We start from the raw sequence: 24,666 nt of genomic DNA on the forward strand, positions 1-24,666 counted from the left end.
AATGCAAGCATGAAGATTTACTTCGAAATAAATTGGTTTAAATGTTCCACTTTATTTCTTAGTCTAACAATTTTACACAATAAAAACCTGACAGTTCATTTCTCCAAACTTCCAGCTGAAACACTTTGCCATGCCTCTTTTAAAACTTGCCAAAGATCTTCTTGACTAGTTGGAGATCTCTTTCTGAACTTGTGATCCAGTTCATCAGGATTTCACATACTGTATAAACACAATATTTCCAAAAGTATTGGGTCACCTGTTCATAAGTAATTTTTAAGCATCGCGTTCCACATTTAGTCCCAGTTTACTTTTATAATTCCCTTCACTCTTCTGGGAAGATGTTCCACAGATTTTGGAGTGTGTTTATGGATATTTGTGATTATCAGCAACAAGGGTGTTACGAAAGGCAGGTACTGATGTAGGTGAGGAGACCTGGGGTGCAGTCAGTGTTTACATTCAACCCATAGGTGTTCAGTAGGGATGAGATCAGAGCTCTATAGCCGCAAAATCGTATTCTATAAAGCATGTAAACCAGATCTTCAAGGAGCTCAGAGGCATCACCATTTGTTGTACCACCGTGGTCCATGGAGATATGTTGTTTCGTTTTACTGTGTACTATATGGTTGGAATGACAATAAAAGCACATTTGAATTTAATGGACATGGCATTGGTTTGGCTCGACTCACCCATGAGTCAATTCTTTTGTCTGAAAAAGACTCATTGCCAGGGCACTTGGCTCCGCTTATACAGGTCAATTCTTTCAGCTCCAACTATCAAAACCTGATGCCTCTGGATTTCTTGTAGTTCCTGAAAATAAAAAAAATAAAAATAGATACATTCCTTTTTAATACACAATATTGCCAAAAGGTTTCAGGACACCCGAATGTCCCTTTATGGTCTTATAACGATCTCCACTCTTCTGGGAAAATTTTAAGGCGTGTATGTGGAGGTCATTCTACTAAAAAAGCATTCATGATAATCAGCTACCGATGATAACTTGATGAGAAGGTTTGAGGTTCAGTATGTGTTCCAGCTCATCCCCTAAGGTGTTTGGTGGGGTTCACCAGGGCTCTGTTGAGGACGCTCAAGTTCTTACACTCTAACCATAACACCACAGTGGAGCTCAGTTTGTATACAGGAGTACTGCACATGCTAAAACAGGTTAAGTTTCAGTGAAGAATAAAACCAAATAGGATTTCTTGATTAAATCTATTTCCTGTGTTAATCATTGCACGAAAAATAAACTCTGAAAACGTCCAGACACCATAACTGCATATTTTTTGTATAACTGAGTTGATTTCACCACTTGGCGCTATGGAAGTACGGAAGTTATCTCAACTCTTTGTTCAGGACACGCCCAGTCTTGCTTCAAACCGCTGCACAGTCATTATCTTACACTTTCCCTCTGTGTACACTTGATAGCTCATAATACAGACCCGCAGTGAACACAATTATCTCTTTATGGCATCATTTCAGCCCATACATTTTGGTCATTCATTTAAAAGTAAAAATGAAATGAAATAAAAAATATATATAGATTACATCTTAAGTGGATTAAAATTTAGGATACAAGATAGAAACAAACATATATCAATGCACAGGACTGCATAATGTAATGATGTATCGCCACTTACTACAAAGCACATAATGCAGTATGGCCCTCAGATGGGATTTCAGCTCCGTATAGTAGAAAAGGAAAACCTCTTAGCTAATTAAAAGGCTCTCTGCCCTGAATGTATAATAAGGATAGCCTACAGCGCCTGCCAAAATCTGGCAACACAGAGTCTTTAAAGGTTTTTGAGAGACATGTGAATGTTCCTTTTAGGTAAATGAGGTACACTATGAAGATTTACTTTGAACAAATAAATATACAAATGTACAGACTTTATTTAAAAAAATAAAATAACATAAAATATCCTCCCTTAGCATGAATACCAGCTTTTCACACTCTCAGAATCGACGGTTCGTTTCTCGGATTCACTTGAAATACTTTGACATGGCGTTTGTAAAAATTGCTAAAAATGTTCTTCACTAGTTGGAGATTTCTTTATGATCCAGTTCATCCCAGAGCAGTTCAGTAGGATTCAGGTGTGGTGACTGGGCAGGTCATTCCATGAGAGATATCACTCCAGATGACTGTTTGCTCTATAACGCTTACAGAGCTCAGACATACGTGTTGTGTGGTGAAGTCGGTTCCAATGAGCCGCAGTCTAGACATAATTGCATGGTGTTCAAGTATGGAAAGGTTGCCATGTTGGTTCCTTTCACTTTCCAGAATAAGTTTTCAACCTTCCCTGCTCCAAAACAGTCCCAAACCATTACGCTTCCACCTCCATGTTTGACTGTGGGGGTCAGGCAGTCTGCTAACATCTTCTAATGTTCTCTGTCTTACACAAGTTCTTCTCTTAGAGGAAAAACGTCAAATTCGGACCCTTCTAATCATTCACTGTCCAATTCTTGTGTGATTTTGCCAGTGAGTTAGTTTGTTGCATGGAAACAAAAGGAAAGACCGACAAAGTTTTCACACTTTTCACAGGTGCTGTATACTTCCTTTCTGACCTGCTGGAGAATCTCAGCTTGAAATGAGCAGGATATTGCTGATGGGTACCAAATCAATGTAATAGCATTACAGGGGAGAGTGATTAGATAAGCAAGATGTATCCTGAGTCACAGTTTTTTTTTAAAAGTCTTAAGCTTAGAAGAAATTGTCGCTATAAATACCTCAGATTCTAATTTATTCATTGGTGTTTATTTATTTTACAACAGCACTTCTGGACCCCTGCAGGGTCAGCAAAAAAACAAAAAGAGAGGTCAGGAGTTTTAGTGAAAGTATCAAAATGTGGAAAAAGAAATGATGTGACTGAGTATTGCAGAAATAGTCCAGTGAGATTTTTACACAAAAACGTATACACTGTTTATGCAGAATGCCGCAGAAAACAAAAAGCATCAGGTGAACAGCAGTTTTTTGAGTGGAAACGACAACCTGTTTTGTATGTAGCCATGAAACTTCGTAACATACGGAAGTCCAAAGAGGCCATTTATTATAATATATTTGTATTTTCTTGTGATCACAAATTAATTTTCTAATAATTTACTAATGCATGGACTTTTAGGACTTCTGTAGTATTACTCTTTGTAGTCATTCATTCTCTTCAGTAGGTACGCAATTTCTCCTGGTCAGGGTTGCCAGATCCTATCCTGGGAATGTATTTTGTACAGGGAAATTCACATTTTTTTTAACAAATGGCAACGCTTCTTAAACTTTGTGTGCATCTCACCTTAACAAACCATTCAAAAAAAAGTATAATAAAGAGTGATTATTTCTACAACGCATGGCAACCTAAAAGCCCGTCGCCGTGGTGATGACATCCAGTGTGTGCGTGGCGACGGATCGTAAAGCAAACGTGGGCACGGAGAGGTCAGTGAGGAGGAAGAGCTGGTGCTGAGGCGTCTGCACAGCGTAGCATTTACACTCATCAGTCAGGAGGTAGCAGTGCACGGGCAGGTGTGTGAACCCTGAGGAAAACTCCTCGTGGAGCGGATCTGAAGGTGGACACCATGAGTTTGGAGTCTCCTCCGAGGTGAAATAGCGCGTCACCGCGAAAGTGTAAAAGAGCCTCAGGATCTCCCAGCGGCGAGCTGGTGAAAGAGGGGGCGGGGATTTCGAGCAGGTGGGGCCGAGAGATGCCACCGATTTGCGCGAATCTCTGTTTATTAGAAGAAGACACAGGACGTCTCGGTTGAAGGTAATGGAGGGATACAGGGGCGAGCGTTCGACTTGGTCCAGGGAGGATCGCAGGTTGTCCACAACGGGAGACCAGAAACAGCAAACCTGCTCGTTCTCGACTTGGTGCAGAGACGGTTTGGGGCCACACAGGACACAAGCGATGGCACCAGGGAGCAGCTGGAAGCACATCAGCCTGAGTGCGACATTAGGGCTACCTTGGGGTAAAAAAACTGGATAATCACATGATGTTTTCCCCGGGGGCAAATTTGCGATGGCAGAAAGAAGGATGAGCTCTTGCGGAGCGAGGCGCCACCATTTCTCGGTGGCGACTGCGAGTCGCCCGCGGACAAGCAAACAGCCAAACTCGCTCTCAGCAGCCCTGGTGAAGGATTCCAGTGTCTCCTGTAGGAGGTCAGGTTGGGGAAGCAGGATGCAGTCTGTGCAGTGCGTCAGATCTCCCATGAGGCCCTGATCACCATCACAATCTAGGTCGTCCACGCCACGTTCAAGCAGCATGTCGATCAACCGATAGCAAGATCGCAGTTCTCTCTTGAGCCTCTCTACATTCCGCACGTTAGCCAGCTCGTCCAGGCCCAGCACGAGCACCATGCAGTTCCAGGCGTTCTCCAGCAAGCGGCGCAAGTGTAGCTCGCTAACTTCGGCATTACTGCTGGCTCCGATGAGCATCAGGCTGTCGTGGAAGACTCTCCAGAGCACACGTCCACCTCTGTCAGTCTCACAGCAGGACAGAGAGGCATCGTGACCCATCCCGAACATGTGTACGCCATTCAGGGAACCAATAATGGAGAAGGGCAGTGGCTTGGCGGAGCCGCGGGAGAAGAGCGGAACGCCACTGGACGCTGTCAGACACAAGAGCTGGACACTCTGGGAATGAAGCATGCTGAGGTGTGAAGGGGCGCTGAACATCGTTTAAGGACACCAGTGTGGTCTCATAGCTTTAAAACAAACAGAGGAACAAGGCATCATGGAGATGTTCACCTGCTTTATTTTATTTATTGTCGTACTTTTCTGATTTCTAACAAACTTTCCACAAATTGTTCACGCTCGCCGTTTTTGATTAACACAGTTTATTATTTAACATTTCTGGACACAAAACTCCACATTAACATCCCCAAATCACTTCAAAAACACTTGCAATTGTTTTATTTTTATATAAATGATCGCTATTTCTCTAGATTGCAGTGTGTATAGCGTGTTAGAAACCACGTGATCAAACTATTGACGCAAAATAATCCTTTTAAATGAAACTCTTACCTGGGTATATTTTTTAAAACTCGCCGCGTCTCCACAGCAACCGCTTTCTGGTAGTTCGCACAAATCCCGCCCCTGTTCTCCGATTGGCTACAGTGACTGACGATCTGCGACGCGATTGGTGGATATTAATTTGAGACGTTGAAAGAAAAATCCGGTGCAACACAATAAAAGGTCCGTGTTGCAAAAAATTCCTCTTTTCAAGCTGATTTGTTTGTTCCTCATCGAAATAAGACGGAGCTCAATCCTGCCACCTAGTGTCAAATACGGGAAATGCACGCGACATTGTTAATTCATTGTTATTTAGAAAACAATCAGACGTCTGGAGTGATATCTATCATGGAATGTGCACCTATAATCCTACTGTTCACAGGCTCTGTATGTTTGCTTATTTGAGAAATTTGGCAAAGCTATAACATTTTAAACATATGTATGGATTTGTAAAAAAACCCAAAGAAAATAAGACCATAGAATTCCAATAAAATCAGTCTAAAGACCAGTCATCTGTATTTATTTATTTTTTATATACAAAAAATGCATTATATTGATTTCCATGTTCAGAATGTCCATAAAAAAAAATCAGCACTTTTCTACAAGGAACGATCAGCAGGCCATGGATTACAAAGCGATTGTTTATTGACATTCTCGAACAGTGCTATGCTTTATTCATTATTTTCTTCACACAGCTCGGCCTGACAAAGAAGCCTGGAGCTTTACAGAATAGAAAACCCAGCTCAGACAGAGACCTGATGAACACACACACAGTGCAACGCCGTGAGACGTGTGTTTCTGTTTTTTTTACGTTGTACTTCATGTCTACAAGGACACAGGATGCAGGAGCCAAAACGTCCTCCGAATGTTTCGGCGTCGTAAGGCGGTCGGATCGATCCGTCCGAGATGACTGTCCATCTTGGAAATTTGCCGAATTCAAAAGAAGCCCTCGAAAAAAAAAAACAAACGGACAGGAAATTGCATTCTTGTTCAACTCGAATGTGCATAGCATGATTTTTTAGCGTCTATACAACCAAAACGAATCAATCGATCGGTTTATAAAAGAAGAAGACGAAGAAGAAGAAGCCTCTTATCCCCCTAAATACATACATTGCATTTCGAAATTGATAGTTATACCGTTACACATACTGTATAGACAATAATATACACATTCGATTTTTTTTACAATACATCCAATTATACGATGTTTAATTTCACATTAAATACGAACGCACTGCTTTATATCCAAGTTCGAGCGCAATAAAAAAAAAAAAAAAGGTTTAAAATTTGATCGTTGCTGCAGCATTTTTCATTTGTTTACCATGTCGGAATCGTATAATACTTCCTTTTACAAAAAACAAACATCGCCCCGAATCCAATCGCTGTACACTGGATTGCATGGGGTTTCATTCTCATAGTGTTTTCATTTACATGTATAAAGAGTGACTTTACAGCCCACAAGCTCCTGAAACGGAAACGTGCCCAGACGTGTAAATATGACCCGAGTGAAGATCACGTGACCGCCCCGGAACCGCCGGACAATCCCATGACCTGTTCCATAGACGTTTCTGTACTTAAGAAATTCAATCTCCAGAAAAAAGAAGCATCACAGGGACATGGTTACATAGAATACACTATGTAACGAGGAGTGTCGAATCTCTACACTGCGTAATGTGCAAAAGAATACGAAAAAGACAAAAATAAGAGCGTATTTCAAGATGTGATGTCATTTCCTGCTTGCAAGATATTGGTGTATGACAGAGTGTCATCTCTGTGATGATGCTGCAAGGAAAACGTTCCTGGGGCTTGAGCAAGTCGATTGCTGAAGTCGATGTGAGTGAGATTGTGGTCTGAGCAGTCAGTCGTGTGTGTGTGTGTGTGTGTGTGTGTGTGTGGGGATCCCAAGTGATCAGTGCAGCCTTGTTGGAGTTGTCATGCCGCAGCAGAGGTCGAGGCCCTGAGATTTAAGTGTTTTGTGTGATATTGCATACACAGATTGCGTGCTGCACACGCTGCCGCCTGGAGTGCACGGGGGTGAGTGACGCATGCGGCGGTCTTCGGTTTAGAAGCCAGATACATAAATATATATAAACATATATATATATTTACATATTCAACAGATCCATAGCGATAGCAGTGTAGTAGGCGTGCGGCACCGATTGGTCACGTCACTCGAGCCCGAATGTGCTGGTTTCCTCGACAGCAATGAGGAGCTTCTCGTAGAGCATTGTGTAGGACGGGTACGGGGGGAGATCGAGCCGGTTAAAGCACGTGTGAGCCCTGAAAACCAGAGACACTTTAGTAAAATTCAACACATGATTATTGCAGAGATATGATTTGATATCAGGGAGACCAATCAGGAATTTTTAAAGTGAGCTCCATGCTTTAGACGGGTTGATAGTATGTGAAAGATCTTGTATCTCTATGTCTGCTACTACTGCACCTTAGGCCTCCTCACCTCACCTACATCAGCACCTGGAAGATCTTTAATGGCCTGCTATAGAGCGCTGAACTCAAAACCGATTGAACACCTTCAGTATAAATGGAGCTGCACCTCAGGCCTCCTCACTTCACCTACATCAGAATTTGATCTCCCTTATATCTGTATGATCACAAAATCTCACAGACGCTCCCCAAAATCTAGTGGAAATACTTTTTCACTCTTCCCTAGAATATATTGTATAAAAGCTAATAGCTATGGCATGAATGTCAATAAGAAAAGATCTACACGACTCGCTCGTGTATTTTAAAACGTACCTGGGCAGAGCGGTGATCTTCCCCCACTTCTCGATGCAGAATCGGCGCAGGCCGTTGCTCCCGCGCAGAGCCGTAAAGCCCTCGTACGGCACGCTGGACGTTCCTGTGACAAACTGCAGCAGCCGCAACCTCTGCTCGTTGTTGAAGCGCTCCACTGCTCCCCAGAACCACCGGATCACGATGTGCCCGTCATGATAACCTGAAAAAAAAACCACAACTACTATCAACCAATCACTATTACATTTATATTTCTGGCATTTGGCAGACCCCCTTAAGGGCCTTACTTAAGGGACCAGCAGGTGGTGCTGGAATTTGAACTTGTGGTCCAAAGTCCAATGCCTCAACCACTGAGTGACCACATCCTAATTAACTGCTCTAGTCACCATAGCAACCAGCTTTCATTCGTTAATAATTAAGATAAGATGATTAAACGGTGTATCCTCACCTCCTCTATATTCAGTGTTGGTCCTCCAGTCGTTAAGGTCGATCTCAGCCGTCCCAGCGATGACCAGCTCCAGCTCTCTCGCGTCAAACACAGACACCAAGCGGGAATCCACCACCTGCACACACAAAGGTGACCCATTCGAGCACTTCCGATTCATGACATCACACATATCCTATTTTATGAAAAAGTGAATGATGCCTTTTGATGTGACGGATACAAAAATCGTCTGGAAGCAGCGACCATTCCAGTGTGTATACCTCGTAAAAGCCACGGACCATAGCCTGGGTTTGCTGGACCACTCCTCTTTCCACTCTCCATTTCACCATGCGCTCGATGTACTCCTTCTTGTTCTTCTCCGTCACTTGTAGGTTAGCTCCTCCTGATTTCAGCTCCCGCTCTGTTACCTGAAAAAACATAAAATCTTATTTTTGATGTGAGGAATTTCCAGAGGTATCAGATCAGCCGACACGTGTGAGAAAGTTAAATATTATTCGCCACATGTCTCCGATTTCGATGAACCAACTCATAACTGCTGTAACATAACTAATAACAGACTCGTTTCTGAACGTTCTAAAGTAGCTATTAATGGATAAAATCTATAACATGTCCTTCAACACATAAAACTGAACTCAAGGCAAACTGCTGTGGTAAAGAGGAAGAAAACATGAGAGAGATGTGCTGAGAGACTTTGGGTTGATTCTTCTTTTCCCTTTTTTCCCCTACACACCTGGCCAAACACCTCCTCATTGACAGTAAAATTGAGATCCAGGACGTCTGTGATGTCGTTGTCCTTCATCCACTGTAAACTCTGGTGGAACTCTTCATCCAAATACTCCAGATCGCTCAGGTCGGTTGCTCTGAACACAATGAAAACATTCAAACAGTGAGTACAGAGAAAGAAGAAAAAGTATTATGAACTCAACTATATTTTCCATGTTACCCATCAGCCCCTGCATGTTGTATATATATTATATATATATTTGACTAAAAGACAGGAGGTGGAGCTGGAGGTAGCAGAGCTGAAGATGTTGAGGTTTTTGTTGGGAGTGACGACGATGGACAGGACAAGAAATGAGTTTATTAGAGGGACAGTGCATGTAGGACGTTTTGAAGACAAGGTGAGGGAGGCGAGATTGAGATGGTTTGGACATGTGCAGAGGAGGGACATGGGGTATATCAGTAGGAGAATGCTGAGGATGGAGACACCAGGAAAGAGGAAAAGAGCAAGAACAAAGAGGAGGTTTAAGGATGTGGTGAGGGAAGACATGCAGGTAGTTGGGTTGAAAGAGGCAGATGTAGAGGATTGGGGTGGAGACGGATGATCCGCTGTGGCGCCCCCTACTGATAGATAGATAGATAGATAGATAGATAGATAGATAGATAGATAGATAGATAGATAGATAGATAGATAGATAGATAGATAGATAGATAGAGCGAGCTGTGGATTTCACATACTGTACAGTTGTAAACAAAATGTCAGCTGGCACTTACAGTCTGAGCAGAGCTTTATAAAAGGGCCGGGTAAAGAAGGCGTCCAGCAGATACTGATGAATCAACGTTAAGCCCAAGATCCGGCCACTGAAACGAAACCTGAACACAAACATACACCAGTCAGGATTCTGTCAAAAAAAGCAAGAGGAAATATCACACACAGCTTGACAACAGAAAGAAAGTGACAAGTGCTACGGAAGAACATGTGGACACTTCATGAATGAACCTTTACTCAAATCTAGGTATGATTTTGCATGCAGGATTCTGTTTCTCAAAGTTACAACGATCACGAATTAATCTCTCACCATTCCAAATGATTCTCTACGAAGGCTGACATGGGGCTGATCTGGACTGTGTACGTGTCGTTGGCAGAGTACTCAAACAGGCCGTAATATGGGTTAAACAGTTCTTGAGAGAGCAGGAAGAAGAACTCGCGAGAAGGCCCACTGTAATCCAGACTGGTCGAAAAAGACAAGAAATTAATAGTAAAAAAGTTTAAATTATGACTATAATATTGCTCAAGACCATTTAGTTAACTTTCCTCAATCACACAGAATATAAAAATGTTAAGTTGAAAGTTAGTTCATTCCAGTCAAGGCACAGAGGGAACAGATGTGAAATAAATGCAATCTGCACTATTCTGCATACATGACTTCACAGATGGATATGATTGGATAATAATGGCAACTAAAATTTCGCCTTCCTTGGTCATGCATATCTAGCAAGGATGTGCAGCTCCCTAACTGATTCCCATCTCGACGCATAGCCAAAAATACAAGATATCAAAGATACACAGGAATATAATATATAATATAATATAATATAATATAATGCGATACAATTCCCCCTTTTTACAGTGCAGTGCGAACCCATTTCGATTCAATTCAACGGAATGTGATTCAATTCAATATAATGCAGACAGTCTGCTTTTATTTCTTTAACACAGACAGACAGCAAATCATAAATGTACGTAAGTGCCTTCTGACTTCTAACGCATGGCCCCTTTCACAAACACGCCTTTGTAGTGCAAAAATAAAAAAAAGGTTATTTTCCTGTTGTGTCTGCAGGAAGTTACAGCTCTACCTCTACCATGTTAATCTGTATTCTATGTGACTCTCAGGACACGCCTCGGTCTCTGTAGCATTGTGAAAAGTCATATTCACGTAGCAGCAGCGGTATCGACAGAATGCACTTGAGAAACAGTTTAGCGAGGAGAAATCAATCTATATATCAAATATTGGTCACAAATTATTGGTCACTTTCTAAATAATAAAAGTCTAGCGCATCTACTAATAAAAACTATGCCTCACGATACAAATGCTGACCTGTATCCATTGCACACTTATTTAAAATCAATGAATCACATCGTTAACTTTTATGCCGATCTGTAAATCTTAACATCCCTAGTATCTATACAATTTTTGCCATAACTATTGGCGCTGATTACTATTGGAAAACTGGCTACACTAAAACGTGCACTGACTCACCATTTCCTTCAAAATAGAATCCAAATCGTTACAGTACAGCAGCATTGAAAGATTTTCAACCTTGAACCCTAAGCTTTGTGAGCAGGAGATGATGTACAGTGAGACGTACCCTTCCTCGCCAACGAAGGTAATGTAGAGTTTGTTTCTTTGGAGCTCTTTGCGTGAGTAGGCCATGACCTGGTTAAACGTGCCTTCCAATAGATGATCTCTTCGTACTATTAATCTGGAACACACAAAAACCATGCCATGAGTTCCTGAATAATCATATCATTATCAATATATCTATAATCTTGTATTGTTGTATTGAGTTATTTTTCCGTATGACTCACTTGATTTTCCCTGGGCCTTGTCCATAGCCCTTGGCTTCCAGTTTCCTGTAGAAGTTACGAAGTTTGGCCTCAAAGTCTCTGCGATATGGAGCTGGAGCACGAGCTCTTTGAGTTCCTATAAAGCCAAAATGAGAGATGATCAGACTCATAACTATAGAACGTCTCACATGGTAACCTTCTCTAGCTCAACATCTTTATGTCATCACCTGATCTCTTGCTTCTGCTGGATTTTATTTGAAATACAAAAACGCAGGATGTTTTGCGCCAATCTGAACCCACCTGGAGAATTTTGCGGGGAGGAGCCGGGGGAGCAGCGAGGAGAGAATGCGAAGCCGGAGTGAAACGTGGAAAGAGGAACGTAGGACATGATCTCCTCCTCGAACAAACTGCGCACAAACACACAACCATCGAATCAGTGGAACCGAAATTGATATGTGTGGTTAAATAAAAAGTGGAATAATACTGGGGGGGCGGAGTTTAATCCCATTTAGAGAATCCGATTTTTGAGACTTTCGGCAATTGTGTATGACAATTATAACCAAAAAATAAGTATTTTTCATGAATGTATCTTTCATTTTACTAAAGTAATTAGACACACACACATACTTTATATATAAATATATACAGGAGTCTAAAATAATGTTGATCAGTATGGGGTAGTATATTGTAATTTGTCAGTACTTTAACAAATTACAGTATATAATTTAGCAAAACAGAGCAATTTAGAGTAGCACACTATAAACTAGAGTATATATGTATGTACCCTCACCTCTGGTCCCGAATAAAGACACCTCAACCCCAATTTAAGTTTCCTGTGTCTGTGTTCATATATATATATATATATATATATATATATATATATATATATATATATATATATATATATATATATATATATATTTATGTATACGTATATATATGACCACCCAAATTTATTCTGCAGCAGGACAATGACCCCAAACATACATCCTTTTCCCAAAATTAAATATTATTTAGTTCACTGACTTTGCATGTAACTTCTCTAATTCTCTAATTAATTTCTGTACATCAACTGCATCACACACGATTTTTGTGCTTTGATTTTGTTACCTATTATTGAGAACGTTAGTATATCAGTTAATTTGTGCCTTTCATTGCAGTGTGTATGCTTTACTTTGACTTGCCTTAAAAGCATGACAAAATCGGCATCGCAGGACAGCTTCTCTAGTCTGGGTGTCCCTTCTGTACGGATGTGATGCACCTTTTCTCTAAACACACACACAGGCAGAGAAACACAATTTCAGCACACATTTCCAAACAGTTCCTCAAGACATCGATCAGAAGATTAAAGGTCAGATCGTACTTTAACGAGTGGTTCCTGGCCAGACTCGGCTGCCTCTCCTGAAGCACCTCAAAGATGTTGGGTTGCCGTAGAAACGCCACAATCTTTTCATTGTATGCTGTTGTGGACACACAAAGTGTTTAGTTCAATTTTTATATTGTGTATTTTAACAACAACTTTTGTTTTTTCACGCTGGAAATTGAAAGAGGTTTAAAAATGACAGGTCATTTAGCTTTTATTGAAAAATAAAATCATTTTCATTTGAAATCTTTTCACTTTTCACTAGGATCCTCCTTTTTTTTCTTGTATTGCTTCACTCACCCAGTGGCACCGGCTCCTGTTGGCTTTGGTTTCGGATGGCGGCTACTAAACTGTTGCCAGGTCTCGCTAACAAAGACACTCCACGAGTACGAGACACATCGGATGCCTGTCAGTGCACAAATAAAACTACTCAATGAGTTAAAATACGCAAAATCCCCAACAGCGCTTTAAAAAGAATAATATTATGTATAAAGTGTATTTCACATTTTCACATAATGATCGTTTTCAAATTAAAGAGGTTCTCCTTCTTTAAACTACTTCTATTCTATAAACTAATATCGTATGCAACATGTTAGAACAAGATTATTAACAGAACCATAGCAGACTTAGTACAAACAAACAGCAAACAAACAGCAACAAACAATAGGGGCCCTTGAGCAAGGCCCCCCAACTCTCAACTGCTCAGATGCATAAATGAGATAACTGTTAGTGGTTCTGGATAGAAGTGTGAAGTGAAGTGAAGTGTGTGTGTGCCAAATGCTGTGAATGTAAACCTTTGACTTGTCAGTGATAGCACACACACACACACACACACACACACACACACACACACACACACACACACCTCTCCGGCACTGTAGCTACGCAGCCTCTGCAGGTGTTGCCTGTGAGTGAGGTGGTTGGGCAGCCTGCCATTCTGCAGAGGGATCCTGGGATCAATAAAGGTCGTTGCCCGGCTGTTGTGATCCACAAAGAACGACTGCAGAGTCAAGCAGAAAGAGAAAAACAGATCAAAAGATCAGCACTGCTCAAAGCTGCCTATCTATTCTGCCTCGTTCACATCAGGTACCTTTCCCTGAGGGTCAGTTTTAATCTCCCAGCCACGCGGCAGCTCCATGTGGGAATCGGCGAAGCGGTTCAGGAAGGAGACGAGATCACGGTTGTGCTGGTAGCGCTCGAAGTTCCGCGCGTCCCTCCTGATCTTCAGGATCATGTGCTTCAGGCACGAGGAGTTACTAAACATGCGGTATGCTCCCTAATCGCAGACAGAGAGCAAGATATAACATCAAGCTATGATCAGGAGGACTCAAAAAGTCACTCAGATACTACTACGACGATAAAAAAAAAAAATCCAAAGTAATTTCATTGTCCTTTCCAGGGTTCATAATGATTCAATTACACAGAAACACCTTAAGTCAGCTTTTGCCTGTCAGCTTACACCTGCACAACTCATCATTATCTGACTTTACTCACTAAATGTAGTGGAACATCTTCCCAGAAGAGTGGAGGGAATTATAAGCGCAAATCGGGTATTATTGTGGAATGCGATGCTCAAAAAGCACGTATGACGAGGAGTCTGCAAACTTTTGGCAAAATAGTGTAGATTAATGTAAGTGCTCTCACATAGTTGGCATGAAGCACGGTAAAGAACTCGGGGTGCGTGATGAACTTGACGGCCGGACACTGGAGCAGCAGGGTGATCTTCTGACAGTGACTCGTCGAGCAGTGCGAGTCTCTCCTTGACTCTGAAAGACAGAATCATGAGCTCACAAATCATAAATTTCTCGTTATTTGCCGTATTTTGTAGAATAACGCAGTGGTAGAGTTTAAAGGTTCAATGTTTTTTCTTTCTCTTGTGCTCATTCGCTAAACTGAACAGCCAATCGGCGTTCTCGTTCTCTCCGACAAGCTCCGCCTCCGATTCAAAGTGCAGAGTCGGATAGAGCCAACTGTGCGGAACACACGGAAAAAACTACAGCGGATCGACGCTAAAAAAAACACTCGACAACTGACCTTCAGCTTGGAGTGTCCTGGGCTTTAAGTTTGTTCTTAATCTAGGGTTTTATATATCACTGATTAAATATGATGCAACATTTGGAGAGAGAGAACGCGAGTAAATCTTTAGAACTGTATTGCTAGCGATCCTTCAACCAGCTGTAGTTTTGGCTAAAGGTAGGCATGTGGACCAAACCCTGGTAAAAAGTCCACTGATTGAAAGGTTTGCATTGGTTAATTAATGTTTAATGTAAGTTTATTATTGTATTATTATTTAACTGACGAAGAAGAAGGAAATCCATTCAAATTCACTCCTATACTATAAGCTTGTGAAAGAAGTGTTTGCATAGAACTCACCGCTTGTCTGAGGTGGCGAGTCGGACTCTGTGCTGCTAGACCTCTCAACACGAGGGTTTCCTCCTTCCTCTTCTCTTCTCTCTGTGGCCATGGTCCTCTGAATGGTCTGATATCTAAAAGAGGGATCAGATTTATTTCACAACACAGCTACGTCCATCACATCATCAAGATCATCAAGTCAGAACGAGGCTTTTTCAGTGAAGTCGCAATGAAGAGCAGTAAATTCCAAATGTATACGAAGTGGCATCAGAACACGTTTGAGCACGTTTGTACGTCGCTCTGGATAAGGGCGTCTGCTAAATGCCGCAAATGTAAATGTAAATGTAGAACAGGCCAACAGATGGCAGCACAAAGCTGCACGCACAGTCACAGGGAGCACCGACCTTCATAAGTCAGTGTGCCATTCTATGTGCATTACCACGTCTGCGATTTTATCGTGGAGAGCAAGTTAGAACACCTTGTCACTGAGTTCTCTTTACACGAGTTTCTTGATGGAAATATGATCTCACTTCCACACCCACCCTACATGCCAGATTTTCGAAGATGAAGATCCAGCTCAAAATTTAGCGTTTTGACACGAGAATCGCAGAAGGTGCTTGACACACTTCGAAAAGAAGGCTTCCGAAAGGCGATTGTGCGTAATCGTAAACTTACTTGTAAAAAGAGATAGTCTTTAAACTTTTTGATGCCACCTTTTAGGAACACTTCTTAATCTATGAACAAATCCCATTTTCTGTAATGAATTCTGTAATAGGGGAATCTATTCTGGTCGGGACTGAGCTCAGGGCCAGAAACAAATCCATTAAACCACAATACTGCAAATTAAAATTTTTACTTTGTGTATCTTTGGCATCCAGGCTCCAAAAAAGCTTCAAACAACAACACTTTTTCTTTAAAAAAAAAAAGATGGACATATTTATCAAGGATTCCCACCATGTGTGCTATATAAGCTTCTATTTTTCTTCTTCTGAGATGATCTGAACCTTTCCTTCCAGACTTTCAGATTCTCTTCACAGTGCACATTAATGAAAGCACATTGATAAGAGAAACACTGTGATGTATGAAAGGATCTGTAAAGCTGTAATCTGTTATCATTCTGATCTGGATTTGATCTTAAAGACCTTGTCATCAGAAGTCAGAAAGCAAAAATGTGTTAATGTGGTGAAACATTGTGAAAATATCAGATTCATATTAGGGAAACCTTTTAGCATTTTATTAATTCTAATTTTGCATCTAATGCACTTGGACTGTTAGAACATCAAAAATTCAAATCTGCACCACCCATAGAGGTAAAATACATAGAGATTACGCTCTGCACATGCTCTATTATTTAATGGAGACCCGTCACCATTATTGGCAAACAACCAAAAGCTCAGGATCACAAAAAACTGGCCTAGAAACGGCCCTGGCCAGAATGGTGAATCAAACCAAATCAAATCCTCACACTCTGAATTCATGATATTTCTGTCCACCAGGTGGCACCTCGGTGCCTGCTTTCAAGTTCCTAGCAGGCACCTTATTTCGCAGGCTATAATGGAGGAGTAAAAGGAAGAAGCACTCTTCCTTATTACAAAGGAGACAAATCCATGCAGGGCTGAATCACGGAGAAATGGCACAATGCACGGGGCAAGAGGCAACCCACGCCGCTTTCACTTCCCCTTTGTAGGTCATTTTGTACATCCTCAAACCGAAGTATGATTCACCATCCGCAGATGGAGCACTCAGAATAAAGGCCACAAGAACAGTTGATTCTTCTTCTTTCTGAAAGTGCATCCAAAAATAAAACATGCACGTTGGTGTTAAATTCGAAAATCCGGCAGCTGAAATAGCAACTCTTTATTTCTGCCTTAACACAAGTCAGGAACTGACGTTAAATGTAAGTATGAACGTAATCAAAAGTGTGTCCTTCCTTAATTCTTCTGAATTGTAGTTATTAGAAACATGCTGTGGTATGAAAAGTGAAAAAATGTAGGGCCTTGTTCTTGATTGGTTTCCTGGAGCAGCACAGATCAAGTGTTTTATTCCATACACAGTGTGTGCACACACACACACATAAACACACCTCCTATTGAGCTGCTCCATTTGCTGGATGGATCCGGACCTGCGTAAGCCGTCAGGCGTCGCTGCTGCTGTTGGTCTCTGCCACGTTGTGGTGCGGTTAATGTGATCGACGTAGAACACGCGCCCGTGACTGTCGATACGCGCCTCCCAGTCTGCACACACAAACCAGAGAGTGTGAGAGGTGCAATATGGAGTAACACTGATAAGCCACGAGATAGATACTGAAATAATCCTCACAGCTTGACTCAACACACTGGCTATGTGTGAAACAGAGATAAGCGCAAATCTGATTCGCTGTGCGTGCATCAGAAATGAGGAAAACACTTCATTACTATTATGTTAATGTGTATCAGTGAGAGGACAGTCCAGAAGGGGGCGCTCACTGGGAGGAAGAGGCTCGTCGATGGTGGGGTAGTGGTGGGGGTCCGGCCGTAAAGCAGGGAGCTGGCTCACTGGAGGGTGACTACATGGCAGAGGACACTCTCCTAGGCACACATACATCGAGAATAAAGTTCACCTACATTAATCCAACAAATTAAAAGTTTAGCTGTAATCCTACTGGGAGATCGTGGCTCTGAATGTACAATGTGTCTTGATGAAGTATGAATGATAAGAGCATTAAATAAACATTCAGGGAATGTCACTCACTCCTGGTGCTTGTTCCAGCTCCTGAGGACTCTCCATTACCCACGGTGCCATGCGGGCTTTGAACGTGAGTGTCGGGGACTTCCTCCCACCTTGTTCTGTCTCTTGTTCGATTTCGCCCCCCTTGACAAGGCTCCACCTCTAGATCCAAGATGCCATTGAGGCCGTCCATGTCATCCTCGTCTTCCTGTGAGGAGAACACGCTGCTTTGGGCGCATCGAGCGCTGTCCAGGGACGCAGCACGCATCGCACCCGCACCCCTCGCCACCATGTGGCTGCAGCACGGGACAGGGCTAAGATCAGTCTCGCCCTCGCTCTCACCCGGCGACCTCTGGCCTCTGATTTGCCCCTCGGACACTAGTGCCAGGCCCTCACCGTCTAGTATTTGCACAAGTTCAGAGAGTCGCTGGTGCGAGCGGCTGCGAGGAAGAGAACGACGTGGGCCATTGGGCGTCAGGGGCGCTGGTGCTCCATCTTCATCTTGCTCTTCTTCTTCTTCTTCTTCTTCTTCCTCTTCTTCTTCTTCTTCCATTTTCGAGCTTTCTGCTTGGTTCGATGGGAGGCTGTGGAGAAGGTGGTGGAGACGGATGTAATGTGAACGCGGCGTTTCGGGTTCCTCGCACGTTGAGGCGATTACCGTCTCCAGCTCACACACAGGAAGAGAGCAAGGCCGGTTTTTCCGCTTCGCCGCACCACGCATCCGGAGAGAGCAACCTTCCACTTCTTGCTGATCGTCATCCTCTGCTTGAGCACAGTCCTCAAGGAAGACCGGGTGAGGTTCAGGTCCTCCGATCACATTCTCCATTTCTTCCGCCTCTACAGCAGTTGGTGTCCTTTCCATAGTTTCAACATTATCTGGATCCACATGATTTGTGTCTTTATGAGATCCATCTCCCTCTGCTACTGTCTCCTCTTGCTCCATCTGCTCTTCAGCTGCCACTTCCTGTTCACCCTGTCCATCTTGCTCGGGAATCAAGACCTCCTCCTGATTACCTTCATCTTGATCACCTGCTGGGGCTTCCCTTTCTTGCTCACTGTTCTCTCCATTTACAGATTCTGCCTCCTGGACCCTCTGGGTCTCTTCAGCTTCCTGATTCTCTGTGCATTCTCCATCTGCACCCAAGGGCTCTACGTCCATGGGAACTTCTACTGATTCCGTGTCTCCATCCAGAGGCAGATCAGGACCAGCTAAATCCAGGCTCATAGTGTCCTCTGCTTGTACTGGTCCTGGTTGTTCTAGCACCTCCCGAGGCTCATGCTGCTCGGGTTCCTCGGGTTCTTCAGGCACTGTGGAACAATCAAGCTCTGTGCTGACCGACATGTCCTCATCATCTAGAGGATGAACAAAGCAGCAAACAAATACATATTAAATCAGCTTAAAGAAGCAGAAGTAACTTGCTTATTGACGTAATTGTCATGATGAAGTAAATCAGGACAAACCTGGATGAATGGAGGACGTTATTTCAAATCGGAACTGCAGCTGACCACTGACATGCTCTGTCGGTAATCTTCGACCCAAAGTGTAGCTGACAACTCGGTCACTGCGGACAGAGAATAAATAAGGAATTCTGTTAAGGAGTTGAGGACAGAAGAAACAATGTCCCGTGGATGAGTGGTGTGATCTCTGTAGAAATCCACACCTTCAATCATATTGATGTACAGTCGTCCCCCGTTTATCGCGGTAGTTATGCGTTAACCAATAAGCAACCACCACACCAGTTCATAACAATGAACCATACCATGGTTTGATTGTCTGACAATCTGGCAGCCAGATTTAAAAGAGTTTGTTGCTGGCGATATTGGACATGGATAACATGGGAAAAAAAATCTGGTATAATGCTGAACCTGTGTCTCGTTTTGGGTCGCTGCTAAGCTTACCTCTAATGCTAGACATTTACAGTATAGGAACTCAATTTCAGGCTACAACATACCCTATTGTAGGGCTGTTTACATGCACAGTATTTGAAAAACTTACCCAATAGCATGCTTCTCTAGTAATCTCTGCACCGGCATGGACAGTTTGCCCAGGAAGCGCTTTATGATGGGTCTGCTCTTGGCAAATTTATCCTTTACCTCAATCTCTAGTACATCCGTGGGCAAAGACAAAAAGCTAAACCTCTGTGAAAGAGAGAGAGAGAAAGAAAAAAGATACAATCAGGGCTAATTTGATGCTAATCATAGTAACAGCAGTTCATGAATGTCATAGAACACTGAAGTCGATATATAAAAATTGCACTGTATATGCAAAAAGAACAAAAAAGACAACCCTAAAGGACATTTAAAATAAATAAAAAACAATCGTCATTTATGCCCTGTTGCCCGGGGAAGAAATATGAGGTTGCACAAAAGCCCATACTCATCAAATTTCTATGAAGTAAATGCCTTACACATAAACCCTTTAATACAGCAGATTAAAAGGCAATGATGTTAAGAAACCAGGGTCAGACATGATACAGCGCCCCTGGAGACCAGAGGGGTTAATGGCCCTGCACAAGGACCCACGATAATGGGGCTTAAACCCCTTACCTTCTGATTTGGAACTCAGACCCTTAACCACTGAGCTACTCCCTTCATACTTTAAGCATAATGACAAGGAAAACTGCAATAGGAGGATGTGATGTTCTGATTGCCGAAATCCTGTCTTCAGCAGGAACACTTATGATGGCTTGCTCCTTTTGTGACAGACCATGCTCTGGCATTTGGCCATCTCCTCACCCTGACTCTCTCTCAGCAGGAGCTCGATTTCCCAGGAAGCTCCAACAACGGCACAGGGAGGAGGGATGCGGGCAAGACTGGCGAAACAGAACAAAAACTGTGACGTGCTCCCTAATAGGAAATGAGAAATAAGAGCTCTGGGGGAAGACGGCTACAGAAAAAAGGTAGGACAAGAACGGGGGTGGGCTCCATAATTGAAAACAGGATACAATAAACAAAATGTACAAGTGCCTTTTGCTCTGCGTGTAGTGATTTCTCAGAAATCCTTATGAAGAAAAGGTTGCGCGTGTGTGTGTGTGTGCTGTTCATGCATGACGCCATGAAGTCTTCTGGATTGGTGTGTGTGTGTCTGGGTGCAAGGTCCTATCTAATCCCAAGCTGCCATTGTTGTGATGCATCTGCACAGGAAGCGGTGGGTCTGTGGGAATGGAGGAACGGAACAGATTGAAATGGGAGAAGAGAGGAGAAAGAAAGAGAGGGGGAGGGAGGGAGGAAGAAAGAGCGTTTTAACCCTCAGCATTCCAAGCATCACACACTCCACACACTAATGCTTGCTTTAACATCAGTCTGGATCATATTTATTCAGATATTTATATCCACTGGCTTTGAAGATCAACTTCATGTTCATGTGTGAATTCATTCTGGGAGGAGGATCAGATGCTACGAAGGAAAAAAGGAAATGGCAAAGCACTACCGCAGCACAGGTAGTGGCTCAAAATGACCTGAAAAAGACTTGAGCAAATTTTCACTAGTCGTATGTCACAGGGGTCAAACTCAAGGTCCGACCCGCCTCACCATTTCATGTGGCCCACGAGATTCAAATGTGCACAATTGTGTCAAATTCAAATTTAAAGCGGACATTGCCCTTAAACTACATTTAATTATTTTCGTGACATTCCGCCACTAGAGTGCGCTGTTTCTACATCAGCGTTTCACATTAGATTAAAAATATCAACAATCAATTTTATAATCTCCACGAAGAGTATGCTAAATATACCCATGAAAAAAAAAGCAGACCGCAGTCGCAGAAGGAAATGTTTGCTAAAGCGACAACCAAAAAAACTATATGAACTGCATCTTAGACTGGGTTTTAGATTTTAGAGTTTGACACCCCTGCTGTTTCTGATCCAAACGGGGACTACACTACCCAGCATGCCTTGGTCAGCTATACATACACCATGCCTGAAGCTTATTGTTTTGTTTTCTAAATGCTCTGTTTGGGTGTTTAACTGTGAAGGCGGGAAAAGCTGTAGACCAGGGGTCACCAACCTTTTTGAAACTGAGAGCTACTTCTTGGGTACCGATTAATGTGAAGGGCTACCAGTTTGATACACACGGTTTTCAGTTTGATCTGAAATAACAAATTTGCTAATTTTACCTTTTATTATATGTTTTTATTAATAATTAATGATATTCATCTATGTGAAGACACTGATCATGTTAATGCTCTCTCATAATAATTATCAACAATGATTTAACAAAGTAGGAAACAGCTATTTTTAGAAAAGGCCTGTGGGCTACTCATGTGGTCCTTGCGGGCTACCTGGTGCCCACGGGCACCACGTTGGTGACCCCTGCTGTAGAGACTATAAGAATGAGTATGAGATTTAGCTGTGGATGAGGTGGCTCTCTGGACCAAACACCAATCTTTTCCACCCCAATCATTTCGCCTTCCACGGGAAAATCAAAAGGAGATGATTTCCCTCCCTTTGAACCCCCACCTCACTCCTCTCTACCCATCTTCCCTATTTTCCACATCTCTCTATGTCGACCTACTTTCCCTCCTCCCCCACAGGGCCGAGTGCTTCAATCACTCATGCGACGAATCCCTCACATCTGAAGCTCTGACTGAAAGCCGGCAATCATTTCTCCAGATGGAGAAGAAGACATAAACGGATGCCGTCCCTCTGAACCCGATAAAGGCATATCTGTCTGGTCTTTGTTTGAGGATGAGGAATTAAGACAGATCTGATAAGTTTGCACTACAAAATCAAGTCTCTTGGAGACTTCCCTGTGTAAAAAAGGCGCATCATGAAAACCACTCCATCCTTTAATCCATCCTGCTCTTCCTATATCACCATTGGACCAGCTGTACACACTCAGAAGCAAATAAACCACCCTACACACCATAAGACAAAACCAGACGCCTCTCACCCCACCTCTGCAAAAAGAATAAAAAGAAGTGATTTCCCTCTTCCCACACTCCCCACTCCCTGTATATCTTCCACACTGACCTATTTTCCCTCTAGACCAGAGCTAACAGATGCCTGGCTAGCGTCTCGCTGATAGACACAGAAAAAAAACATTCCCACCCACAGAACAGGTCCAATTATGCTCTCTGGGTTGCCAGAGAAATCAGACTAATAACACAACCTTAAATCTTTTCCCTTTAAAGGGACTGCTATTAAACACACCATCATTACTGCGGCCGTGTCCACACTAATACGCTTTTGTTTGAAAACGCATATTTCTCTCAGTTTTTATCTGTCCACGCAGAGACAGTGTTTTTAGTCTAAGTTCTCGTTGACTGAAACACTGTCTCAGTGTTTATCATGAATATATATAAATATATAATAAATAAATGATAAATTATAAACATAATAAAAGCTCTACATGCAGTGTGCACCATGCAGCAGTCTCACATGTAAAAACAAACAGCACATGGTGGCAGTGATTCACCTCTAGAGGCCGCTCTTGTAATGACGGCGGACCGAAACCCGGAAAAACTATCCATAGATTTTTGCAGTTCCAAAAAAACAACTATCGGTGACAATATGTGATGATAAATAAATTGGTTAATGTATAAGCATGTGAACCCCCTTACTTCTCTTTGCCACACGGGGTTGACGGTGTTACAGACGATGCCTGATCGTTTCTCCTGGCCATGGTGAGGTAAAGCAGGGAAGATGCTGTGTTTACCCGGGTGGATTGCGATCTTCAGGTAAGGGTCTGGATTGAAGAACATGCCCTTCTTTAAACCCGTTGCCTGGAAATCTGAGCGCACATAAACGCACACAAGTGCATAAAAATACAAAGAGAAAAGAGTGGGACTTAAAAGTCAAGCAAATGAAATGCAAAGATAAACAAAGTCAAAAAGTTCTAAATGTGAGCTGTTGACGTCGCTCTTTTCCATAGGGAAGCCGTGGCATGTTAGGATTTGTAGGCGAAAGACTGCAGCGGCGATCAATAACAAGCATCCTTCAGGACTCGCTAAAAATAGAGTTAAACTGAAAATCTATCTAATCTAATTACTCCCTGCTAATTGGAAAGCTTGCCCATGGCAAGTTGCTATGGCGACACGGTACCATGTTTCAGGCAGTGCGTACCTGACAGGGAAAAGCTGATGAGTCTTCGCCGGCCCTGACTCTGAGGCACGTCTTCCAAGGCAACCGGCTTGAACACCTGAGCGACGGAGGAAGGGGGGAAACAGAGCAAAATGCGAGCGAGACAGAATGTGAAAAGAGAGAGAGAGAGAGAAATACCTATTTTGATAAGGGCAGCATTGTCAGGTGAGCAAACCTGAGAGAGGAAATATTTAAAAAATCCCCACACCAAAACAGCCTTTAAAACTACTTCCACCACACATGCACACACACACACACACACACACACACACACACACACACACACACACACACACACACACACACATCTCAAGTTAAAACCACAAAACCACAAATCAGATCAGTTTTGCATTCATATGAAAATTATAAACCACTTGAACAACCTCTTGTTTTGGTTCCAGATGCCAGGTATGCAAAACAAACATTTTTCACATCTAAACAGCTCATAATGCAATTCCTATCATAATATCCTTAATTACGTATTAACTTGGGCATCGTCTATCATATATATGTGATTAAGTGCAAAGTTGAGCTGATATTCCGAAAATCCACAAATTTTGAAAGCATCCTGCAGCCCCAATGGTACCTTAGTGAATTCATCTAGACATTACATCACTTTATAAACGTAATACTGTACAATATTTGACCAAATACATAGTTGTGTTATTCCTAACGTTCCTGAACATT

The 24,666-nt window shown here is 42.5% G+C and overlaps 2 protein-coding genes and 1 long non-coding RNA gene across 8 annotated transcripts in view; 1 reads left to right on the forward strand and 2 right to left on the reverse strand.

The window, feature by feature from the left end:
- Window positions 1–2,727: 2,727 nt before the first annotated feature.
- Window positions 2,728–5,428, reverse strand: fuz (fuzzy planar cell polarity protein). Its single transcript, XM_046876034.1, has 2 exons — window positions 5,003–5,428; window positions 2,728–4,683 (listed from the first exon to the last, which is right to left on the reverse strand). Exon 2 carries the CDS (start codon window positions 4,652–4,654, stop codon window positions 3,341–3,343), a length of 1,314 nt encoding a protein of 437 aa, XP_046731990.1. The 5' UTR covers window positions 4,655–4,683; window positions 5,003–5,428; the 3' UTR covers window positions 2,728–3,340.
- Window positions 5,429–5,499: 71 nt separating this feature from the next.
- Window positions 5,500–24,666, reverse strand: part of hecw1b (HECT, C2 and WW domain containing E3 ubiquitin protein ligase 1b) — a 35,950-nt gene continuing 16,783 nt past the window's right edge. Inside the window, exons 5-29 of one of the 3 annotated variants that reach the window (XM_046876031.1) lie at window positions 23,962–24,037; window positions 23,460–23,629; window positions 19,896–20,038; window positions 19,361–19,461; window positions 17,924–19,252; window positions 17,659–17,760; window positions 17,277–17,427; window positions 15,215–15,327; window positions 14,486–14,607; window positions 13,932–14,117; window positions 13,707–13,841; window positions 13,142–13,247; window positions 12,842–12,938; window positions 12,663–12,746; window positions 11,779–11,885; window positions 11,500–11,614; window positions 11,280–11,393; window positions 9,989–10,141; window positions 9,684–9,782; window positions 8,920–9,049; window positions 8,450–8,596; window positions 8,193–8,307; window positions 7,748–7,946; window positions 7,100–7,270; window positions 5,500–5,938 (exon numbers count right to left, since the gene is read on the reverse strand). In XM_046876031.1, the coding sequence (XP_046731987.1) occupies window positions 7,159–7,270; window positions 7,748–7,946; window positions 8,193–8,307; window positions 8,450–8,596; window positions 8,920–9,049; window positions 9,684–9,782; window positions 9,989–10,141; window positions 11,280–11,393; window positions 11,500–11,614; window positions 11,779–11,885; window positions 12,663–12,746; window positions 12,842–12,938; window positions 13,142–13,247; window positions 13,707–13,841; window positions 13,932–14,117; window positions 14,486–14,607; window positions 15,215–15,327; window positions 17,277–17,427; window positions 17,659–17,760; window positions 17,924–19,252; window positions 19,361–19,461; window positions 19,896–20,038; window positions 23,460–23,629; window positions 23,962–24,037 (4,206 nt within the window). In that variant the 3' untranslated portion in view covers window positions 5,500–5,938; window positions 7,100–7,158. Of the gene's footprint in view, window positions 5,939–6,311; window positions 7,271–7,747; window positions 7,947–8,192; window positions 8,308–8,449; window positions 8,597–8,919; window positions 9,050–9,683; window positions 9,783–9,988; window positions 10,142–11,279; window positions 11,394–11,499; window positions 11,615–11,778; window positions 11,886–12,662; window positions 12,747–12,841; window positions 12,939–13,141; window positions 13,248–13,706; window positions 13,842–13,931; window positions 14,118–14,485; window positions 14,608–15,214; window positions 15,328–17,276; window positions 17,428–17,658; window positions 17,761–17,923; window positions 19,253–19,360; window positions 19,462–19,895; window positions 20,039–23,459; window positions 23,630–23,961; window positions 24,038–24,666 lie in introns of all 3 variants that reach the window. The other 2 variants (XM_046876030.1, XM_046876028.1) reach the window with 2 other exon arrangements.
- LOC124402790 lies at window positions 6,887–11,808 on the forward strand. 4 transcript variants are annotated; one of them, XR_006928787.1, is made up of 6 exons: window positions 6,903–7,024; window positions 8,208–8,321; window positions 8,946–9,075; window positions 11,188–11,297; window positions 11,527–11,669; window positions 11,753–11,808. It is a non-coding gene; the product is annotated as an uncharacterized LOC124402790 (long non-coding RNA). The 4 variants fall into 4 exon arrangements; XR_006928788.1 differs by having other exon boundaries at window positions 8,946–9,039; XR_006928790.1 differs by lacking the exon at window positions 8,208–8,321 and having other exon boundaries at window positions 6,887–7,024.

Source organism: Silurus meridionalis, chromosome 20, assembly GCF_014805685.1.
Source record: "Silurus meridionalis isolate SWU-2019-XX chromosome 20, ASM1480568v1, whole genome shotgun sequence".
In the NCBI taxonomy this organism is placed as follows: Eukaryota; Metazoa; Chordata; class Actinopteri; order Siluriformes; family Siluridae; genus Silurus; species Silurus meridionalis.

Excerpts from the sequence above, each read along its gene's own strand:
- fuz (XM_046876034.1), bottom strand. The coding sequence starts at position 4,654 with ATGTTCAGCGCCCCTTCACACCTCAGCATGCTTCATTCCCAGAGTGTC.